The sequence below is a fragment of the Amblyomma mixtum genome, chromosome 1, assembly GCF_055824585.1.
Source record: "Amblyomma mixtum isolate Tamu chromosome 1, ASM5582458v1, whole genome shotgun sequence".
Taxonomy (NCBI): Eukaryota; Metazoa; Arthropoda; class Arachnida; order Ixodida; family Ixodidae; genus Amblyomma; species Amblyomma mixtum.
The window spans coordinates 187,751,882-187,771,389 of NC_143012.1; the positions used below are offsets into that span (position 1 = coordinate 187,751,882).

The 19,508-nt window shown below is 50.6% G+C and overlaps 3 protein-coding genes across 4 annotated transcripts in view; all 3 read left to right on the forward strand.

Annotated features, from left to right (window-relative positions):
* The window catches only part of LOC149370262 (uncharacterized), a 58,128-nt gene extending 55,501 nt beyond the window's left edge, over positions 1–2,627 (forward strand). Inside the window, exons 3-4 of one of the 2 annotated variants that reach the window (XM_089561013.1) lie at positions 302–350; positions 2,097–2,627. In XM_089561013.1, the coding sequence (XP_089417139.1) occupies positions 302–328 (27 nt within the window). In that variant the 3' untranslated portion in view covers positions 329–350; positions 2,097–2,627. The remainder of the gene's footprint in view (positions 1–301; positions 351–2,096) is intronic. The other variant, XM_089561003.1, reaches the window with a different exon arrangement.
* A 2,789-nt stretch (positions 2,628–5,416) lies between these two features.
* Positions 5,417–7,673, forward strand: LOC149370264 (uncharacterized). Its single transcript, XM_089582866.1, has 2 exons — positions 5,417–5,741; positions 6,588–7,673. Exons 1-2 carry the CDS (start codon positions 5,648–5,650, stop codon positions 7,502–7,504), a joined length of 1,011 nt encoding a protein of 336 aa, XP_089438992.1. The 5' UTR covers positions 5,417–5,647; the 3' UTR covers positions 7,505–7,673.
* An 8,243-nt stretch (positions 7,674–15,916) lies between these two features.
* On the forward strand, positions 15,917–18,716 carry LOC149370265 (neprilysin-1-like). Its single transcript, XM_089582880.1, has one exon. The coding sequence runs from the start codon at positions 15,960–15,962 to the stop codon at positions 17,910–17,912; it is 1,953 nt and encodes a 650-aa protein (XP_089439006.1). The 5' UTR covers positions 15,917–15,959; the 3' UTR covers positions 17,913–18,716.
* Positions 18,717–19,508: the final 792 nt, after the last annotated feature.

Below are 19,508 nucleotides of genomic sequence, written 5' to 3' on the forward strand. Positions count from 1 at the left end.
ATAGACCGTATTCATACTATCAATCATGGGACTACGAAATGCGCAGAACATAACCAATCCCTATATATAGTTTTCTTAGACTACAAGAAAGCATTTGGCTCGGATGAAACCTTAGCAGTCATGCAGCCATTGTAGAAGCAGGGTATAGATGTGCCTGATGTAAAAATGGTGCAAGATAGGTATCTGTAGCGGTTACACAACCACCATAGTCCTCCATGAAGACAGCAATAAAATTTCAACGAGGAAGGATTTCAGGCAGGGAGACACAATTTCTCCAATGCTATTCACTGCTTGTTTACAGGAGGCATTCGGAGACCTGGATTGGTAAAAGCTTTGGATTAAAGTTAATGGTGAGTACCTCATTAATTTGTCATTTGCTGATGACATTGCCTTGCAGCGTCACTCAGAAAATGAGCTGCAAAGCATGATCAATGAGTTGGACAGGCAGAACAGAAAGGTGGGTCCAAAAATTAATGTGCATAAAACTGAAGTGATGTTCCACAGTCTCGGAAGGAACATCAGTTTGTGATTGGTAGTGAGGCACTGGAAGTGGAAAGAAGTGCAGCTACCTAGGGCAGGTAGTAACTGCGGATCCGGGCTACGAAAGTGGAATAACTATAAGAATAAGATTAGCGTGAAGTGTATCTGGCAGATACTCTCCCATCATGATAGGCAGTTTACCAGTATCCCCAAGAAAAATGGCATATAACAGCTGTATTTTACCCGTATTTGCCCATGGAGAAGAAACGTGGTGGCTAATGAAAAGGGTCCATCTTAAATTGAGGACAACGCAGCGAGATATAGAAATGAAAATGATAGGTGTAATCTTAAGAGATAGGAAGAGAGGAGAGTGGGTGAGGGAACGAATGAGAGTTAATGACATCCTAGTCGAAACGGAGAAGAAACGTTCTTCGGCAGAGCATGAAAATGTAAAGGGAAGATAACTGATGGTCATTAGGGTTAGCGGAGTGGATTCCAAGAGATGACAAGTGTAGCAGGGGACGGTGGAAAGTTACCTAGATGAGCGCGTGAGATTAAAAGGTTTGCGAGGGTTAGGTGGCTCCAGCTGGCACAGTTGGTAGGTGCCTTCGCCCTGCAGCGGGCGTAGTGAGGCTGATGGTGCTGAGTTGGATTGGTGCCGAGGGAATGCGGGGGCATTTTTCCTTCATTCGCTCTTGAAGGAGCGCAAAATAAACAACGATAAAATAAGAACATAAACAATAATAAAATGAAATAACACGAAAAGAAAAACAAACAAAAATAAAAGGCAAAAACAAAAATGAAGCAAACGAAACATAAAAATAAAAAAATAATACTATATAAAAGGACCTTTCACATAGCATTAAGGTTCGGCAGAATTGCTAGGAACCTGAACAAATAAATAGCAGCGCAAGGAGACGAGGACTAGACGAGGCAGCAAGGACGGCGCTGCATCAATCAACAAGGACCTGCATCAACAAGGACCTGCATCAATTTTTCTTCCAGAAGACTTATCGCCATTCAGGTGAATTTCAGGCGCCGACTCCGTTTCCCTCGCTTCCGTTCGTGTGGTTCTTCCATTCTTTCGATGCGCCGAAACTGCGTGCTTATCACGCGCTGTTCGCGGTTATTGCATGTGAGACACCTCGTATGCGACGACACCGTTTGTGAAGAGGCTCCGCTGCTCCTGCGCCGCACCGTGAAAGTGGTCGCTAGAGCCTTTATTTAACATTTTAAAGCAGCTCTGCTTCCAGCAATCCAACACTCCCAGCAGTATGCATGCAGTCAGGCATTTGACTCAACCCAGGAAGATCGTCGTTCCCTCTTAGTTTTAACTGCAAAAGTTAATGACCATCACTCAGGTTTTCCCTAAACAAAATTACTCTGATGCAAACGATTTTATTGGTTTCCTTCTTTCTTTCGGGAGGGGGGGGGGGGTTCAAAATCGGGAGGGTTATTTGATAGTGCGTACTTTCGGATATTTCGAATGTTTTTTCATGTCTTTCGAAGTCCGACTCAATCTGCTTCTCCCTGTGTTGCGTAATCTCGTGCAGCTCAAAAGCCACGCTTCTTGTGCCCTCCAGAGTGACATACGGCGGCGCTTTCCCTCTCTGCAGTGACCAAACTGGTGAAGGAGCTGGTGAGCGAGTCCGACGACGACTAAGAGGAGCCGCTTCCCAGGGCTCCGAGGGAGAAGGCCGCACCGGAGAAACCAGCCGGAAAAAAGAAGGCCGGAGACAAGAGACAGCACTCGCTGCTATCGTTTCTCGGAACGAAATAGTGGACGAGCTTGAGAAGTTGACTGACATCCTTTGCAGTGCTGCATTTAGCTACGTGTTTTCACAACTGAGCAACAAATAGACGAGACTCCGTTGTCCCTGTTTTCAGCAGGGATAGAACGTTCGAGCTCGTTTGCAGACCTCAATACAAGTGACTGTCTGTAGTAAATACGATACAACTTCAGAAAACAGCAGTTAGTAACACTGGGCCACGGTCCGCCGCGGCCTGTTTTACTCCTCTAGCGAATCAAACAGTAAATCAGATCAGCTTTTTAATGTTTAACTATATTAATCTAGCCAGGCATCAAGTTCTAGAGCTTGTAATTTTTTGTTTCTGTGATTAGCTTTTTGTTTAGGCAAAAAGCTTTAACAACCGACTACTTTTTTGATGTGGAGGGATTCTGTGCGGCGGTGCTGGATCTAGGTGAAGCTTCATGGCATACCATAGAAAAACTTTATTGAGTTCAGATCAAGTGTCTGGAGGGCGGACCTGCGCACCCGTCCTTCTCAGACGGCCGAGATCCCTTGGTTCCTGGAGGCTTCGAAGGCTTGCCTGCTGATGGTCTTCTGCTCTTCCAGGCCCTGGCTGCGTATGAAAGCCTCCCATGGCGTCTTAATGTTCACTATAGTGGTGAATTGTCCTGGTGGACTGGGCGCATGCCCACATCATATTGGCTGGGGTCACCCGTTCTCCACAGGTCCTACATTTTCCTTCGTTTAAGCCTGGAAGGAACCTACTGAGTGCGGCTGTTTTCGGAACGGTGCCCACCTGCTACTGCCTCCATGATGCTTCCTCCTTCTTGGTGAGCTTCCTGTGGGGTTCTGGATATTCTTGTCGGCATAGCCTGTAGAATTGTGTGATATCTTGAAAAGAGTGTATGGATACGTTTCAGAAAACGGGTGGAGCTTCACTGCAGGCTTGCTGTATCCGACTACAGTGGCGTTTCAGTTTCAATAAAGTATTTCCAGGTGGCAGTGGCAACAGTCATGCAGGCAGTGGCATACTTAAATCTGGGTACACGATACAACAGCTCACAAGTGCCTCACACTCTCTTTAGTCGGTGGAATGACACGCTTCTCGTTCGCATAAACATGACGCAGAACTCCTTGGCTAAGAATCGTGCTTCGTCAAGAGCAAACTAAACACTTGCGAAGGCGTCGATAGTACATGCGGCTAGGTAGCGTACCCTGTGCAGTGAAACTAAAAAAAATGTCTCTACAATTGTGCTTTCTCCTTACATGATCTCTTTTTATTTGTTTTCACCTCCTTTCAGTGGGGTAGCCAACGGAGGGCGGAAATCTCGAGACCCTTCCCCCCCACGCCCCCCCCCCCCTAAAAAAAAGTGGGGAATATGTACTCCCTTGATGGCTGCTCCGAGTAGTGTGCACTAAATTCGCCGGTGGCTAACGTAGCTATTACACCAAAATTGGAAGGAACGATGTAGCATTGAAAAGGCAAGATTCCTGCTTATTAAAACATTTGGGTGCAGGAGAACATAGAGAGGTCGAGCGTGGGAAGGAAATAAGCTACGAAAACTAGGAGGGAAGGCCACGCACGACAAAGCGCCCTGCTCGCAAAATCTGGACACGTGCGTGCATATGAGCCATGAATTTATGCGTTTCATAAAATTTGGCCTAATGGATACTTGAAAGCGTGCGAGTGGTGTGGGGGCTACGTCTATTTTCCCAGTTGTAGTTTCAAAATCGGTCACTATGAGGACACCAATCGGACCGCGAATTTTAAAAAAACACGGTTTTTAAAAATTAAGAATAAATTGCCGGCTCAGTCCCGAAGACTAGTACTGGGTGTGAGTGCTTCTTGGCGTCATTTCTAAGCACTAAAAGCATTTACAAGCAACTTTTAATTCGTTGCATAGTCCCTTTAAGTTTCGATGACCTCTCCTGGCCGACGTCATGGACTATGCATTGGCGCACTTGCAGCTTGCAAAAAATTCGGCTGCTTGCTGCGTGCTGTTTTGGGTTTTTTCCCGATAGCGAAACCTAACAGTAGTCTTCTCAGCGCTGTTTACTTGCTACGCGGTGGAATGCGCTGTGCGCGAGCATAAAAGCAGCGGCCTGCAGTTTCTTCTGCTTTTTGAACAAGGGGAACGTGCAAAAAAATGTGTTTGCAAGCAATGCAGACAGCAAAGAGGCAGCCGGGAGGTGCTGAAGGGCGGAGTACGTGTCGCCTGGTACCAATCGGTGACACGATGGGTACCATCCGTTGGCTTGGTAATTGGCTTCTCCGGGGTGAAATGCTCGGAAAATGTGTCTTTCGTGACTCATTTCCCAAGTACCGTGATTCAAATCTGACCAAAGTACGGCTGAGAACATTGTCAAAATGTCCAGCATAAACCACCTAGTTAGGTTCGCAGGCGAAAAAAAAAGACTTTTCTAACTGTTCCATTATGTGGTATCCGGTGGATGTACAAAGCATGCCCGATCTGGATCTGGACGTCCGGATCTTATTCAGACGTCCGAGGGAGCTGCAATGCCCATTGGTCCACAAGCTGGGTAGAGTAGAGCGAGACACTCTATTGTGCCGTGGCTCTCTTTGGCCAAAGCTCGCTCTTGCAACGTTAAAATAATCACCAGGGAAAAAAAAATCTCTGCTTCTCCCGTAACCGAGAGTAAAGCATGACATGTCTACGGGAATAACACATTGGTTGTAGATGGTACTAGTCAAAATCTTGAAATGGGTCTAGTGTTCAACACACCACACCACACATACTGTGCACGGGTTCATGTGGACGCAATCGTTTCCTGTGAGTGTCTGGGGAATCTCTTCCGCCCTGCCTCGTCAGATGTATCCGGTTTCTATTTGCCTTCCATCTTTGTAATCGTTGTTTTCATTCCTCGGTTATTTGTACCACTTTGCCTATGTGACACTGGTGACGTCACCACTGGATTACGTCACACATAATTGATGACAAAGTAATCACAAATTACTAATTGGTGATTAATTACTGATTAATGACTAAATACTAAATAAGTATCAATTAATTACGCTTAAGCTTCGCCTTTAGGAGTGGAACGCGACAGCGTGTTGTAGCGCTGCCAGCCAGTCCACGGAACGCCACCACCGGTTCGGCGTGATGCCTTACCCTTTGAACGCGACGCTTATTGAGGAGAGGAAATTACCAAGTAATTCTCTGTCATCTCGGTGGACATCCGAACAGCACCGTGCAAGAAGGGAGGAACGCCACGCTTGTACCGAAAACATTGGTTTCCATGCGTGTGCACGCGTGCTTCGTGGCTCGTGACCAAGCAGAAGAAGAAGCGAACTCGCGCGGTACGTGCTGTCGGGCCGCGTTCGCTCTGAATCCGCGGAACAGCCCTCGGAATATCCACCGCAAAGGCCCAGCTTCAGCGCTGCTACTGAGGGAGGCATGGAGGACACCCCGAAGCAGAGCAGCCTGGAGACCTCCACGGAAAAGTCCCGCCGCAGGAGGAAAAGGCACAGGCTTGGACCCGACAGTCCAGGTAAGCTTACCTGCACAGCGACGGCTGCTCTGCGGCCGCTGTAGAGGGTTACCCTCTGCAGTCTTGGCTGCACATTTGCAAGCTCAGAGGCTGCACTGCAGCAACCTTTAAGACTGTTTTCTTTTTTTTTTTGGTGGGGGCGGACTTGCTCCGCGGTACACGGCGTAATGTACCATGTCTTCGGCACCCTGTAGTGCATTTGTTTGTGGCCGCGTCGTACAGGAGGAGCGGGTTTATTCATGGCGCGCGCTACAGCTATGGCGCTATCATACTATCACCTATCTCCATATGGGAGGCCAGAAGGTAACGTTTTTTTTGCTTTGTTCACAATAATGAACTTCCTCTGCTCGTTTTCCCCAGTTTTCTCTAACGCTTCAACGCCCTTTCGCCTGGTTTTGCGTGCAGCATAACAGCAGTTAACACGCATGATCGAGTCATGTGTACCCCAACCTTATGAAGGGTATGAAGCCAGAAAGGCCAGCTTGAAAAGCAACTGCGTTGAAATGCGGCCGCATGCAGCACTTACCGTACCAGCCTCAGCGCGACTGTATTTGGCGGGCTGAAATCCGTAAGACGAGGACACTGATAGGACTTGGGTCTGGACAAGGTCATTGTCGGTCAGTGTAAATCAACTACGGAGACATCGAGGCAACTGGGAGTTTTTTTTAACAAATATCACAGCGCAGCGAAAATGCAGCGACAGAAAGAGTTCATAAACTGCGCTTCTGAACACAGACTGTGCATGAACATTCCGCCGCTGTTCAAAGCAGGCCGTGGCCGCTCTCACTAGAAGAGTTTCCACCTACATGAAGGCCCTTGCTCGAAAACGTAATCGTCTCTTTGCAGGGCGCGTGTCGGCGCGTAGCTCCTCCGTTCCCGAGAGCGAAGCCATAACCCCGGTCTCGCGGACAAGCAGCAAGGAACCCCGCGGCGCCTCGCCCGTGCCCCCCAAACGCATCAGCCCGCAAGACAGCTTCCCTTCATCGCTGGGGCACTCGTCGCGCAGCGACTCAAAGCGAGCCTTGCCGTCGCACTCGTACGGCGGTCCTCGCACCGACAGGTCACCCTCGGGTCATGATCCACCGCCGGCAGCCACGGAGCACAGGTACCGCGAACCCGCAGACCTCCAGCAGCCGTACCCATCGGCCGGAGGAAGCGCCGATGGCGCACTTCGAGCATACCAACAACCGCCGGAGTACGGGGCCGCTGCAGGTGGTGGTGGCGCTGATGTCGCCCCTGGGAGACCCGAGCTGCCACGCGCGGAGTTGCCGGAGTCGCAAGCCGTGCCCCGCACTGTCTTAGGGCGCTCCTCGTTCAAGCGTGCGATGACACCTGTAGGTTCCATTGACCGTCGTGTGACCATAAACCCGGCCGCCAAGAGAGAATCCCAAGGGGCCAAAATGACAGTGTTCGTGTCCCCGCCACCGGGCATCGCTGGGGGCCCCGGCTTGCCTCCGGCCGACGCGTCTCTACCGGCTCGCGCTGGCCGCGGCCAGTCCGCGAGGGGCGAGCTGGTGATTCAGGAGCCGCCGCCGCCGGTGTGGCCCGCAAGGAGCATGAGCTTCGACGCCATGGACGCCAACCGGCGGAAGTCGCTGCTCGTGCAGGAAGCCATTTCCCACCTGCCCATCCCGTCCGGCACCGTGCAAAAGAAGCCGTCGCTGTCGCCCCTCGCGTCACGTCGGTCCAGGCGGCCGGTCGACCACAGCTACGGGACACGCGGCGTGTCCTGCAGCCCGCGGCACGTAAGCGAGCTGGCCTGAATGCAAAACGGGATTTAGAGCTGCGATAGGAGATGCACGCTCATGCAAAATTAGGGTTACAGGGGGCAATCGCCGGTTCCCCTTCGCTTCTTCTGCATTGTTTCTTTGCGTCGAAGGAAAGAACAGTGATCCCCACTTGACGAACGGAATACATCGAAACTGCATAATATAGACTTTGCTTTGTTTCCAACTGCGGCCGGAGAGGGGCGCCGGAGCCCTACCCTACGGCGTCCCTCATAGCCGGAGTTGCTTCGGGACGTTAAACCCCAATGAACCAAACCATCTAACTGCAGCCTCTATGCTCGGCTTTGTGCCTGTTGCGTGGACTATATTCGTTTGCGAAAAACAGTTGTCATATTTAGTCTCGTTTAGTATGCCACATTACTGTGCCAACCACGGCCCCAGATTCCTTGCCTGCGTTCATCGCTGTCACACACAATTCACACCTTTTGGACGAAGGTGTGAATTGAAATGTTGAGTAAAGCAGTGCACTCAGACGTAGCTGTGCGATCAGGACTAATACGTATAGCAGGTCGCCGCGCAGATCGCCCAAGGGCGCAACCTTTGACTTTGCCATGACACTCTTTATTTTTCAGTACCCCTTAATTATCACCTTTTACTTCATACGTGCATCTGTCAATTTGCGATATATCCGTCATTTCTTCGCAGCGATGCACTCAATTTAAGGGCAAAGAAATGGACACAGATTCAACAAAAAATTGGTCTTGAAGAAAGGAAATGGCGCAGTAACTCTTACTTCTAGGCGGCCACTTTCTACGCGCAATGCAAGGGAAGATATGGAGGGAGGAACCCGGCCGCGGTGGTTCAGTGGTTAAGGCACCCGCCTATCGAGCCGGAGTACCAGGGCTTGAACCCGACCGCGGCGGCCGCGTGTCAATGGAGGCGGAACGCAAAAGGCGCCCGTGTGCTGCGCGATGTCAGTGTACGTTAAAGATCCCCAGCTAGGTGGTCGAAATTACTCGGGAGACCTCAACTACGGCACCTCTTTCTTTCTTTTCTCGGTCCTATCTTCCTCCCTACGCCTACGGCGCGGTTCACGTGTCCACCGAAAAATGTGAGAGATTACTGCTTCTTTACTTTCCTCAAAAGCGTATTTTACGAAACGCAAGAGACACCCGTGTGCTGTGCGATGTCATTGCACGTTAAAGATCCCCAGGTGGTCGAAATTATTCCGGAGACCTCCACTATGGCACCTCTTTCTCTCTTTCTTCTTTCACTCCTACCTTCGTCCCTTCCCTTACGACGCCGGTTGAGGTGTCCGCTGATATACGCGAGACAGATGCTGCGCATTTCCTTTCCTCAAAAACCAATTTACCAATTTATGTGGCGGGAGGGAAGAAAGTAAGGTGCTGTAATGGGTGGCAGCTAGCAAAGTGGATAGAGGGAAATCGCCCTCTGTGTGGCAGGTTGCAATTAAACTAAATTATTAAGTAATTGAGGTATAGATTCTGCAGTAGATTCTGATTTGTGGTCAATTACTTTTAAATAATTTATGTATTAATCTCTTGATGATGAACACCACAAATTAAAGGAAAGAAAAACATTCTCAATGCTCCTTGGTTTCGGTGACTGTTGGCGTCCGTCATGCGCAAACAGAAGCAAAGCAGCTAAACACCCTACCCCGCATACCCGTAAAAACTGCGACAGGCATCCTTATCTATGCCTCAACGACCCTGGCATTACAGTTAGACCTACATAACACGACGCCCGAACTAATCGAAGCTCAACAAGTCAGACTCCAACGCACCTTGACAAGGAGGTATGTATGTCTTTAGACATTTAGGATACCCAAACTCCGAATTTTACCCACGGGAACTAAAACCAATAGCATACCATAAATGTGAGCCCATGCTACAGTAGCACACATACCCCGAACTATGCATCCTGAACACTACACCGGTAGGTCAGTGCACGTTAAAGAACCCCAGGTGGTCGAAATTTCCGGAGCCCTCCACTACGGCGTCTCTCATAGCCTTAGTCGCTTTGGGACGTTAAACCCCATAAACCAAACCAAACTGAACACTACACCGGTAGGTGCAAGGCTAGGGCTAAAGCTTTGCACAGAAGATAAGCAACGACCGCGACACATACCCGCCGCGGTGGCTCAGTGGTAAGGCGCTCGTATACCGAGCCGGAGTACCCGGGTTCGAACCCGACCGCAGCGGCCGCGTTTCGGTGAAGGTGGAACGCAAAAGGCGCCCGTGTGCTGCGCGATGTCAGTGCAAGTTAAAGATCCCCAGCTAGGTGATCGTAATTACTCATGAGACCTCCACTACGGCACCTCTTTCTCTTTCTTCTTTCACTCCCACCTTCCTCCCTTCCCTTACGGCGTGTTTCAGGTGTCCGCCGAAATATGTGAGACAGATACTGCGCCATTTCCTTTCCTCAAAAACCAAAACCAACGACCGCGACACCTCCTGTACGGACGCTGCAGACCGCCGCACTACAAAGGCAAAGGCATTGGATGACTGGAGGTGCGAAGTGCTAAGATAAGCCACAGTATACGCACCGACAACTGCACGGAAGCGGAAGAGCGCGGAATAGCCCTCCCCGTCAGCGCTTTCCCCCGAGACAGTCCAGTTAACATTATGAAAAAATTATAACAAATACACACGAAGCATGCCGAAACCACGCGCAAGGACGTATCGCCCCGGTCGCTTATCAATTCTTACACCGAAACGTTCACATCCTGCCAGTCCGCCTAAATAGTCTGGACACCTGGGTATGCGGGAGGAACTACACCTCCGAAAGCTACAGACCAACACTTACAACAACACACGAAGACTACACGCCATAGGCCCGGAGTCATTTGACTCACAATGCAAATTCAGGGGTGAGCAGGCGGACCTGTACCATATGGTATGGGGCTGCCAACGAAATCAGGCGATCACTGTTAATAACCAGCCAACGCAGGAGGGGTGGGAGGCAGAGTCAAAAAGAACTCATCGAAAGAGAGCCTACGCCAATGGGGTTCCGGACTGAGAGCTCCAACCACCCGCTACAACCTCCTAAACTATTTCGTTAAAATATTTTCACCACCACCTCCGAGTGCTTAAAACAACGAAACAAATTTTTCAGGCACTATATTCGGCTTTCGCCCACGTAAGTTGGCACAGGACATAACCCTCCTACTCAGCAGAGACATAACCAGTCGAGCACCCACACAACGACAATGTCGTCCTGGCATTTTACTTGAAAGGGGCGCCTTCTACAACAACAAACACAGCGTCATACTGACACACCTCAATGAGACCCACTGCGGCCGCAACACTTTCAACTATATCGAGAACTTTCGACCGATCGAGCCGCACTAATCAGAATCCAAGATGAAGAATATGGTCCATATCAAACGAGTACGTGAGGGACACAGTGTGGTGCTAACGCCTCTACTCGTTAATTTGACGATGCCCCATTTCCTGGACCAGTAGAAAAGTATCGAAGGAATAAGGAATACACTGTATGCCGATGATATCACGATTTGGACTAGAGAGTGAAACCTAGGGTGCATTGAGGAATGCCTTCAAGCAGCCGCCCACGTAATGGATGTCGCCGGGATTATTCACCAATGCAATGCTGTGCTCGGCAGTACTCAGAATTCGATTCCGCGTTCACTTGCAAGTACCAACACTGTGGGGAGGTAGCTGATACCACATTGTGTGGGCTGGTCAGCGCAACTCAGCTCTCCGCCCCCCCCCCCCCCACCCCCACCCCTAAAAGAGAGGAATGGGAGGTGGCCCTGCTTGGCTGCTCGGACCTTCAGGCCCAAAAAGCTTTGGCCAAGCTGGCGGCTTCGACCAATGAGGTCCCGGAATAAGGACTCCACCCATAGCGGGGCTCTTTCGAGAGCCTCACCTCTTCTTTTCACTCAAAGGCTTTTCTTTCAATCGAATGTCTCACCCTCTGGGCACCAGCGTAAGGTCAACCCAACCCTGACTGTGCGGAAAGTATCCCACTTACCTACACAGACATACTACAACACCACAGACTATCCCGTAGAACACTCCCTCCACCACATGCGAAATTACCCGGGAAAAGCCGCCAAACGTTGCAAGCTTCAAACACCTTCCCCAGCCTCGCGTTTACACACCTTCTACCCAAGCAAATACCCAGAGTGATGCTCCTACTACGGAGGACACCCAAACCTTTATCATATTCCACGTGGGAATGTCCCACTCAGCCTCCTAAACCCAACCGCGTCCCCTCCCGAAGGGAGCCGCTCTTTTCCAGCAGACCTGGACAACCAGCGCCGACTGATCGACCAGGCAGGGAGGACTGCAGCATCTGAGGGGGCCCTGGATTAAGGGCTCCACTCTCTGAGGGCTACGTAACCCCTGACGAAGTGAAGTGTTTCATTCGACTACCTGGGAATCTTAACGTAAACAGAAGAAAAATGTTCTTTCAGGACGGGAAAAGGCTCAGTGACTGCTTCACTTCGCGTTCGTCATTTCAACCGCACCGAGAGGGAAGGGATGAAAGAGAAAAAGCATGAGCGAAAGAGGTACGGTAGTGGAGGGCGTTGGAATAATTTCGACCACCTGGGGATATTGAACGTGCACTGACAGCACACGGGCGCCTTTCGTGTTTCGCCTCCATCGAAATGCGACCGCCATTTCAGGGGCAGAACCGGCGTCCTATGGGAGAGCAGCCGAACTCAATAACCACTGAGCCACCGCGGTGGCTTTGAGGGAGCGGTTGAAGGTGGGAGTAAAATAAGGAGGAGAAAGAAGCGCGGCAGTGGAGGGCTCGGGGTAGATTTAATAATTTGCTTTGAGGAAAGAACGACGCCGTAACTCACTTCTCGATGGACACCCGAACCGCGCTGTGAGAGGAGATATGTAAAGAGGCGCTGTATTGGAGGTCTCCGGAATAATTTTCACCACCTAGGGTTCTTTTACCATGAAGGGAGAGCACGTGAGTTAGCATTCTTCCATAAAAGGAAAGGCGCGCATCATGGTCTATCAACGGGAGTATTGCGTGTGCCATGACAGGTTGCCCCCAAAGCTTTTAGCACGAGCGGAACCGTGGCCTCCTCATCCACCCTCCTCAGACTACCTCTCCCTCCATACACCTCCCCAGAAGCAGCAGAGGTAGCCGCCATTGCACTTGCTATCATCCGCACGGAAGCCCGGTACATTTTAAGTGGCTCTAAAACTGCGCAAGGTGAACATCGACCGCTGGGGACACATCAGAGCGGCAAGTGCTGCAGAGTGACGCGCATAAACACTGTCAGAGGGGAGGGGCCTGATCCGTACCGACGCTGTCATCAGTTTGGCTCGAGGAAGCTGAGCGTGTGAGCAGCCACAATGTACGAGTGGAGAAATAAACCTCAGGTTCATTGTACTCTAACGTGTTTTCCCGGAACTCTCTGGGAAACACTTGTTCTCTGCTTTGATACAGCTCTCTCTTGCACTTGCACTTTTCTTAGTAGGCATGCTTTATTAATATATTTCTAGATTTTTAATGATGCCTATCCCGCCATATTGTTTCGTGCTATATTTCTTCCTGATTGCAACCCGCCTTATGAACGCTGTACTCAGGGCCTGCAAGATATCGTGGATGCTGGTTTAGTATGGTTTATGGGGTTTAACGTCCCAAAGCGACTGAGGCTATGAGAGACGCCGTAGTGGAGGGCTCCGGAAATTTCGACCACCTGGGGTTCTTTAACGTGCACTGACATCGCACAAAACACACGGGCCTCGAATTTCTCCTCCAAAGAAATTCTAATTGTTCTAAGTTTTTATGCAAGAATCCTCGTTCCTGTTAATTTTAAACCTCGTTCCTATTAATTTTATAGCGGTAGCAGTTAAAGGCCTGTTTTCTGGACCAAGCTAGAGGCCCGTGTACTGTGCGATGTCAGTGCACGTTAAAGAACCCCAGGTGGTCGAAATTTCCGGAGCCCTCCACTACGGCGTCTCTCATAGCCTTAGTCGCTCTGGGACGTTAAACCCCGTAAGCCAAACCAAACCAAACCAGCTCTCTTCGATGTCTCCGGCTTTTCTTAGTAGGCATGCTTTATTAATATATTTCAAGATCTTTAATGATGCCTATCCCGCCATATTGTTTCGTGCTATATTTCTTCCTGATTGCAACCCGCCTTATGAACGCTGTACTCAGGGCCTGCAAGATATCGTGGATGCTGGTTTAGTTTGGTTTATGGGGTTTAACGTCCCAAAGCGACTGAGGCTATGAGAGACGCCGTAGTGGAGGGCTCCGGAAATTTCGACCACCTGGGGTTCTTTAACGTGCACTGACATCGCACAACACACGGGCCTCGAATTTCTCCTCCAAATTCTAATTGTTCTAAGTTTTTATGCAAGAATCCTCGTTCCTGTTAATTTTAAACCTCGTTCCTATTAATTTTATAGCGGTAGCAGTTAAAGGCCTGTTTTCTGGACCAAGCTAGAGGCCCGTGTACTGTGCGATGTCAGTGCACGTTAAAGAACCCCAGGTGGTCGAAATTTCCGGAGCCCTCCACTACGGCGTCTCTCATAGCCTTAGTCGCTCTGGGACGTTAAACCCCGTAAGCCAAACCAAACCAAACCAGCTCTCTTCGATGTCTCCGGCTTTTCTTAGTAGGCATGCTTTATTAATATATTTCAAGATCTTTAATGATGCCTATCCCGCCATATTGTTTCGTGCTATATTTCTTCCTGATTGCAACCCGCCTTATGAACGCTGTACTCAGGGCCTGCAAGATATCGTGGATGCTAATTGTTCTAAGTTTTTATGCAAGAATCCTCGTTCCTGTTAATTTTAAAGGGACACTGAGGAGAAATTGAAGTTGGCTTGTATCGACAGAATACCCGCTCCTGATTACAAAAACGCCACTCATACTGACAACAAAGCTCTTGTAACGTAGAAAAGAGCAAGAACCAAAATACAGGTATCGCCGCCACAGGCCAAACTCGCAAGTACAAGCGTTATGACGTCATAGGACAAAGCAGTGTTGCTAGAACCAATCTAGGACCCGAGAAGCCACAAATCACTGAGGCGCAGCCAATGCATGCGCAAATATCTTTAACGTCGCCAGATGGCGCCACGTGCCCGGCAGCTACGCGCGCGCCTGAAGCATCGGAACCAATCAGCGCCTGCTCCCCGGCGTCAGGCGGGCTCCCGCTATTCCGCTAGCGGTAACAAGGTACACGGTATGCTAGAGGTGTCTATTTGCGAGAACTTCGTTGACGACTTCGAGAACGAGATCCATCGTAACGCTGGCAAAACGCCAGTGCAAACGTAAGCGAGCGACTGTAGCGACGGCCGCAATAGCCGATAGATGCCTTCAACGTGCGGCCGGCGGTAGCTTTCATTTCGGCTGCTGCTAGGTCGCTCTGCTAGCCGCCAGAAATCACGGAGTCTGCGTTACGTCATGTGCACGTCATGTTTCACGTCACTTTGTCCTGTGTCGTCATAGGAGAATCCCAAGTTTGAATCAGAGCGGCGGGAAAAACTTTCAACCTCGAATCCAAATTTCTTAGAAATAAATGCATCTTTCGCTGCCGGCCAAGTGGCAACGAAGCCATGACATGCCGAACTATCGGATTTTGCTATAAAAAAAATATTGATAGTGCTCTCCTCACTGTCCCTTTAAACCTCGTTCCTATTAATTTTATAGCGGTAGCAGTTAAAGGCCTGTTTTCTCGACCAAGCCTCGTTGTAGTGGCAGTGTAGTAATTGGCGTAACCGGAGGGTGTTAACCAGTGTTTATCGTGAAAAAAGGATAGTTGCACTCACGTCACCCTGTCTTTAGTGCAACTGGCCATGGCAACGCACATCGCTGAGTTGTCCCAACCCAGTGACGTCATGTGTGACAGCGCACTTCCTCTCCTTCAGTAACTCATCCCACTACTGCGAAGACTTCCCGGGACGCATGCATCGACTTCGTTTTTCAGAGTCAGGCATTGTTCCGACACTGCGAGCAGATCTCCTGCCACTTCTCAGAACACAAGGCTTCCGGCATGGATTGACTATCAAATTTGGGAGAGAAGTGCTACTTAAAGAGCGAGTGTATCCGAAAAAGTGGTATTAACAGAACATGTTTCACTCAATATTTACCTCAATATATCGCGAAATGAAAATACTTCAACAGCCGTAACTGAATCTCGTGTTACACACTGATAATCATCCTAGGCTTTTTTCTATCTTGGTTTGTGGTGCTCAGGTAAGAGAAAGGGACATTACCTAATTTTTAAAGAATAATTTTGACCGACGTGAAATTCAGGCTAGGCTAAGTAACATTCATTCGTGGTGCAGCAAGTATAGTTGTTTCAGGTCGCATCATTCGCATGCCGCATTTCTGGTATGTTGCACCGAAACTATAGTCTCGTATTATATCCTGGTCCAGGGCACTGAGGACTACTCTCAGAAATTGCGCCGCCTGAAGACAGTCGTCGTTCGCCTGCTAGGCCACCCCATCGGCAGAAAGGCCACGGTCTGCATGGTCGTCGGATTTGTCCTCTTCCTCGTCCTCATCTACTTCGTCCTCAGAGCGCTCACCTCGCCGGCCAGCAGAGAGACTGTATGCTCCAGTGACGACTGCCTCGACCACGCTCGCCAACTCCTCCACTCGTTGGACACCTCGGTAGATCCCTGCTCCCACTTCCACGCTTACGTGTGCGGCAACAAGGCTCCGCTGGACCGAGAGGCCGTCGACGACCTCCAGTACGCCCTGTTCGTCGTCTCGAGCGCCAGCCGTGCCGTCACGCCGCCACCTCCAGTCAACGGCTCTTTCCCCGCCGCTTCCAAAGCTATGGCCGCCCTTTCGACTTGCCTGGAGGTGTCCACCGCGCAGTCGGCCGAACCATTCGTGAAGTTCATGGAGGCGCGGGGGCTACCGTGGCCGACGGAGTGGCGGAAGGCTAATCTGAAGCTTGTCGACATCCTCGACGTTCTCCTGGATCTGACCATCAACTGGAGGGTGGTGCTGTGGTTCGACGTGAAGCGGACGTACCTGACCGAAGATTATGGCCTCGTTGTCGTCTTCGGGGAGCCAGGCCCTCTGCCGGTTCTGCGAATGCGACAGGTGTCGACGCTGGATGACATGGCGTACGCCAATGTCGTCAAAGGCGTGTCGCATTTTCTGACCAACGGAAAGAGCCAGCTAAACAACCTCAGCATCCAAACGTTGTGTGAAGATGAAAACGCCGTCCGGACAGCTCTGCTGTCAGCACCAGCGGATGAGCACGATGTCCTGCTTCCTCTGCACCGAGTCCACCGGCTGTTCAATGACAACGTCTCCTTGAACGACCTCCTGGGTGTCATCGGCAAGCACTTGAAATCTGTCTCCGGAGTGTCATTGGAAACAAAAATTCTAATTATCAGACGTCACGCGCTGACTCAGCTGTTAAGCCTATTCGAAGTCATTTCTCCTACAAGGTTGCTGAACGTCATGAGCTGGATGTTTTCGTACGCCTACATCTGGATGTTGAACACAGGCTTCGGGTCGCTGGGAGCCGCGGAGGCAGAAAACACGTCCGACCTCTTGCAGTGCTTTCTCGCCGTTCACGAGTCATTCGGCATCGTCCAGGCGTCGCCGCTCTTCTACTCACTGTTCGACGACGCCGACAGCCTGAAGGACGAGGTCTTCGCAGTATTTAACGCCACGTCCAAAGCGCTAACCAACCTGCTTCAGGCTTCGGAAATGATATCCAACCTTACCAAAAAGGAAGCCGCCTTGAAGATAGGCGCGCATATGCGCGCTAGGCTGTTGCCGCCTGAGGCCTTCATGGTCGCCGCCGTCCTCAACATGCTGTACATCAACTTCCCTAGCGGCGGCGGTAACCGCACCTTCTTCGACACGTGGCTCAAATTGAAGGAGGTCCTGAAGACGACGCTGGCTGACCCATTCCACGACAGACTGCTGACTGCCCGTTACCGCGGGATGTCGGGTAGCGCATCCTACTTCTACTCCCTGAACCTGGTCTGGCTTGGCCTGTCGGCGCTTGCGCCGCCGTCTTACCGCAGCAGGGGCTCCGCCCTAATGACCTACAGCGGCCTGGGCTACCAACTCGCCCGGCAGCTAGTCAGGGCCGCCGATGAGCGCGGTAGGAAGATGGACTACTCCGGCCTGGACATCTCCTGGTGGGAGCAGCACGGCCGGTGTGCGCTAGACGCTGCGCAGACCGCAGAAGAGAAGGCGACGGTGAGCGACCTCTTTGCCCTGGACGTGGCGCTCGAGGCGCTCAAGACCTCTGGCCACGACCTGTCCTCGCTGAGGATCAAGAAGCTGGAGGAGTTCTCGCCGACGCAGATATTCTACATCAGCTACTGCAGCCACTTCTGCGACGACCCGTCAAGGACGGATGAGTGCGACTTGGCCATCAACGCCTCCGACTTCGTGGACGCCTTTGGCTGCCAACGCGAGGCTACGCGGACCTGCCTGTTTGCGTAGTGGACGTGCTTGGTGGCGATCCTGGTCGTGTACATGCGTCCACTATATCACTAGCGACTTGAACGCCACTTAACGTGCCTTTTTCGTATGCACTCTGTGTAATGTTTGATTACTTTTGTTTCGTTTATCACAATGAGCTACTGGAGCCACTTCTGCGACGACCCGTCAAGGACGGACGAGTGCGACTTGGCCATCAACGCCTCCGACTTCGCGGACGCCTTTGGCTGCCAACGCGAGGCTACGCGGACCTGCCTGTTTGCGTAGTGGACGTGCTTGGTGGCGATCCTGGTCGTGTACATGCGTCCACTATATCACTAGCGACTTCAACGCCACTTAACGTGCCTTTTTCGTATGCACTCTGTGTAATGTTTGATCACTTTTGTTTAGTTTATCACAATGATAACGTTGGACCTGCCTTTAAGATGTTTTGAAAACGCGTTCTTCATTACTTTTTGCTTTGGGACATAAGCGCGCATTTGTTTGGAAAGTGTATGCCTGCAGGCGGCAAGGCGAAGTTGCTCGCACTGAGGTTTTTTAGATTTCACTGCGCTGATCCGAGTTCGGTTGTTGTGCCATCTACTGAACATCGCCATTATGGTAGTGGTTACTAGGTACTGTATATCTGAGCACGAAGTTTTGTTAATTTTGTTAGCACTATGCTGTGTCGCTTTCCTTCGCCGACGACGGGCAACGTGGAACTGTTTGCATTTTTGTGTTTTGCTTTGCCAGTTACGCACTGATTCTTTTCCTACTGTGCCCAGCTGTTATATCACTAGCGCATATAAATTCATGCCTTTAACGCAATGGACGGCCGGTTCCTACTTTCATTTTGTTTTTCTCGTTGAGTGAAAAAGCTTAGCATGTTGAAATATAACCGTCTTTTTCGCGGCATTTCTTGCGATGAACCACCCTATTGTAGGCCCCAGCCGAAGGAGTGCCTAATCGGAGTCTCACTTGCCGCAGAGAAAGATGGTTTCGATGCAAACCTAACCACTGTGCTAAAAGTGCACCCTCTGCTCGTTTCACGTTTGTCTAACGGCGATGCTGTGTTGACAGCGACATCTGGGAGAATGTCCCTCATACAACTCTCGATGTGAGGCGGGCACCCAGCTTGGCCCGCGCAGTGGTATTCTACTGCATTAAAGCGGACCATACTATAAGAGAAGGCAAGCGTAGCAGGGGGCGGCAGAAAGTTAGGTGGGCGGATGAGATTAAGAAGTCTGCGGGGATACAGTGGCCGCAACTGCCGAAGGACAAGATTGGTTGGACAGACGTGGGAGAGGCCTTTGCCCTGCAGTGGGCGTAGTCAGGCTGATGATAATGATGATGACTTGTGGCATTGTGGCAGCTGTGCGCCCCTCTGTGCATCATTTGTGTGTGCGAAGCTGTCGTCTTGAGGAACCAGCGTTATGCTAAACCTATCTAATAACGTGCCCGCAGATCCAACGGGCTCATTTCTCTCGCAAGATGTCGCGAAAGTATTCGCCGGGCTAGTTGGTTCATTTCTGAAATAGTTAACTGCGCGAAAGGGTTAGGACACAAGGGAAACACATTCACGACACATAGAAGCGCAGACTGACAACTTTAATTTTTCAG

Coding starts and splice junctions, on each gene's coding strand:
- LOC149370265 (XM_089582880.1), top strand. CDS start 15,960: ATGGTCGTCGGATTTGTCCTCTTCCTCGTCCTCATCTACTTCGTCCTC.
- LOC149370264 (XM_089582866.1), top strand. CDS start 5,648: ATGGAGGACACCCCGAAGCAGAGCAGCCTGGAGACCTCCACGGAAAAG. Junction 5,742..6,587: donor GCTTGGACCCGACAGTCCAG/GTAAGCTTACCT, acceptor GTCTCTTTGCAG/GGCGCGTGTCGGCGCGTAGC.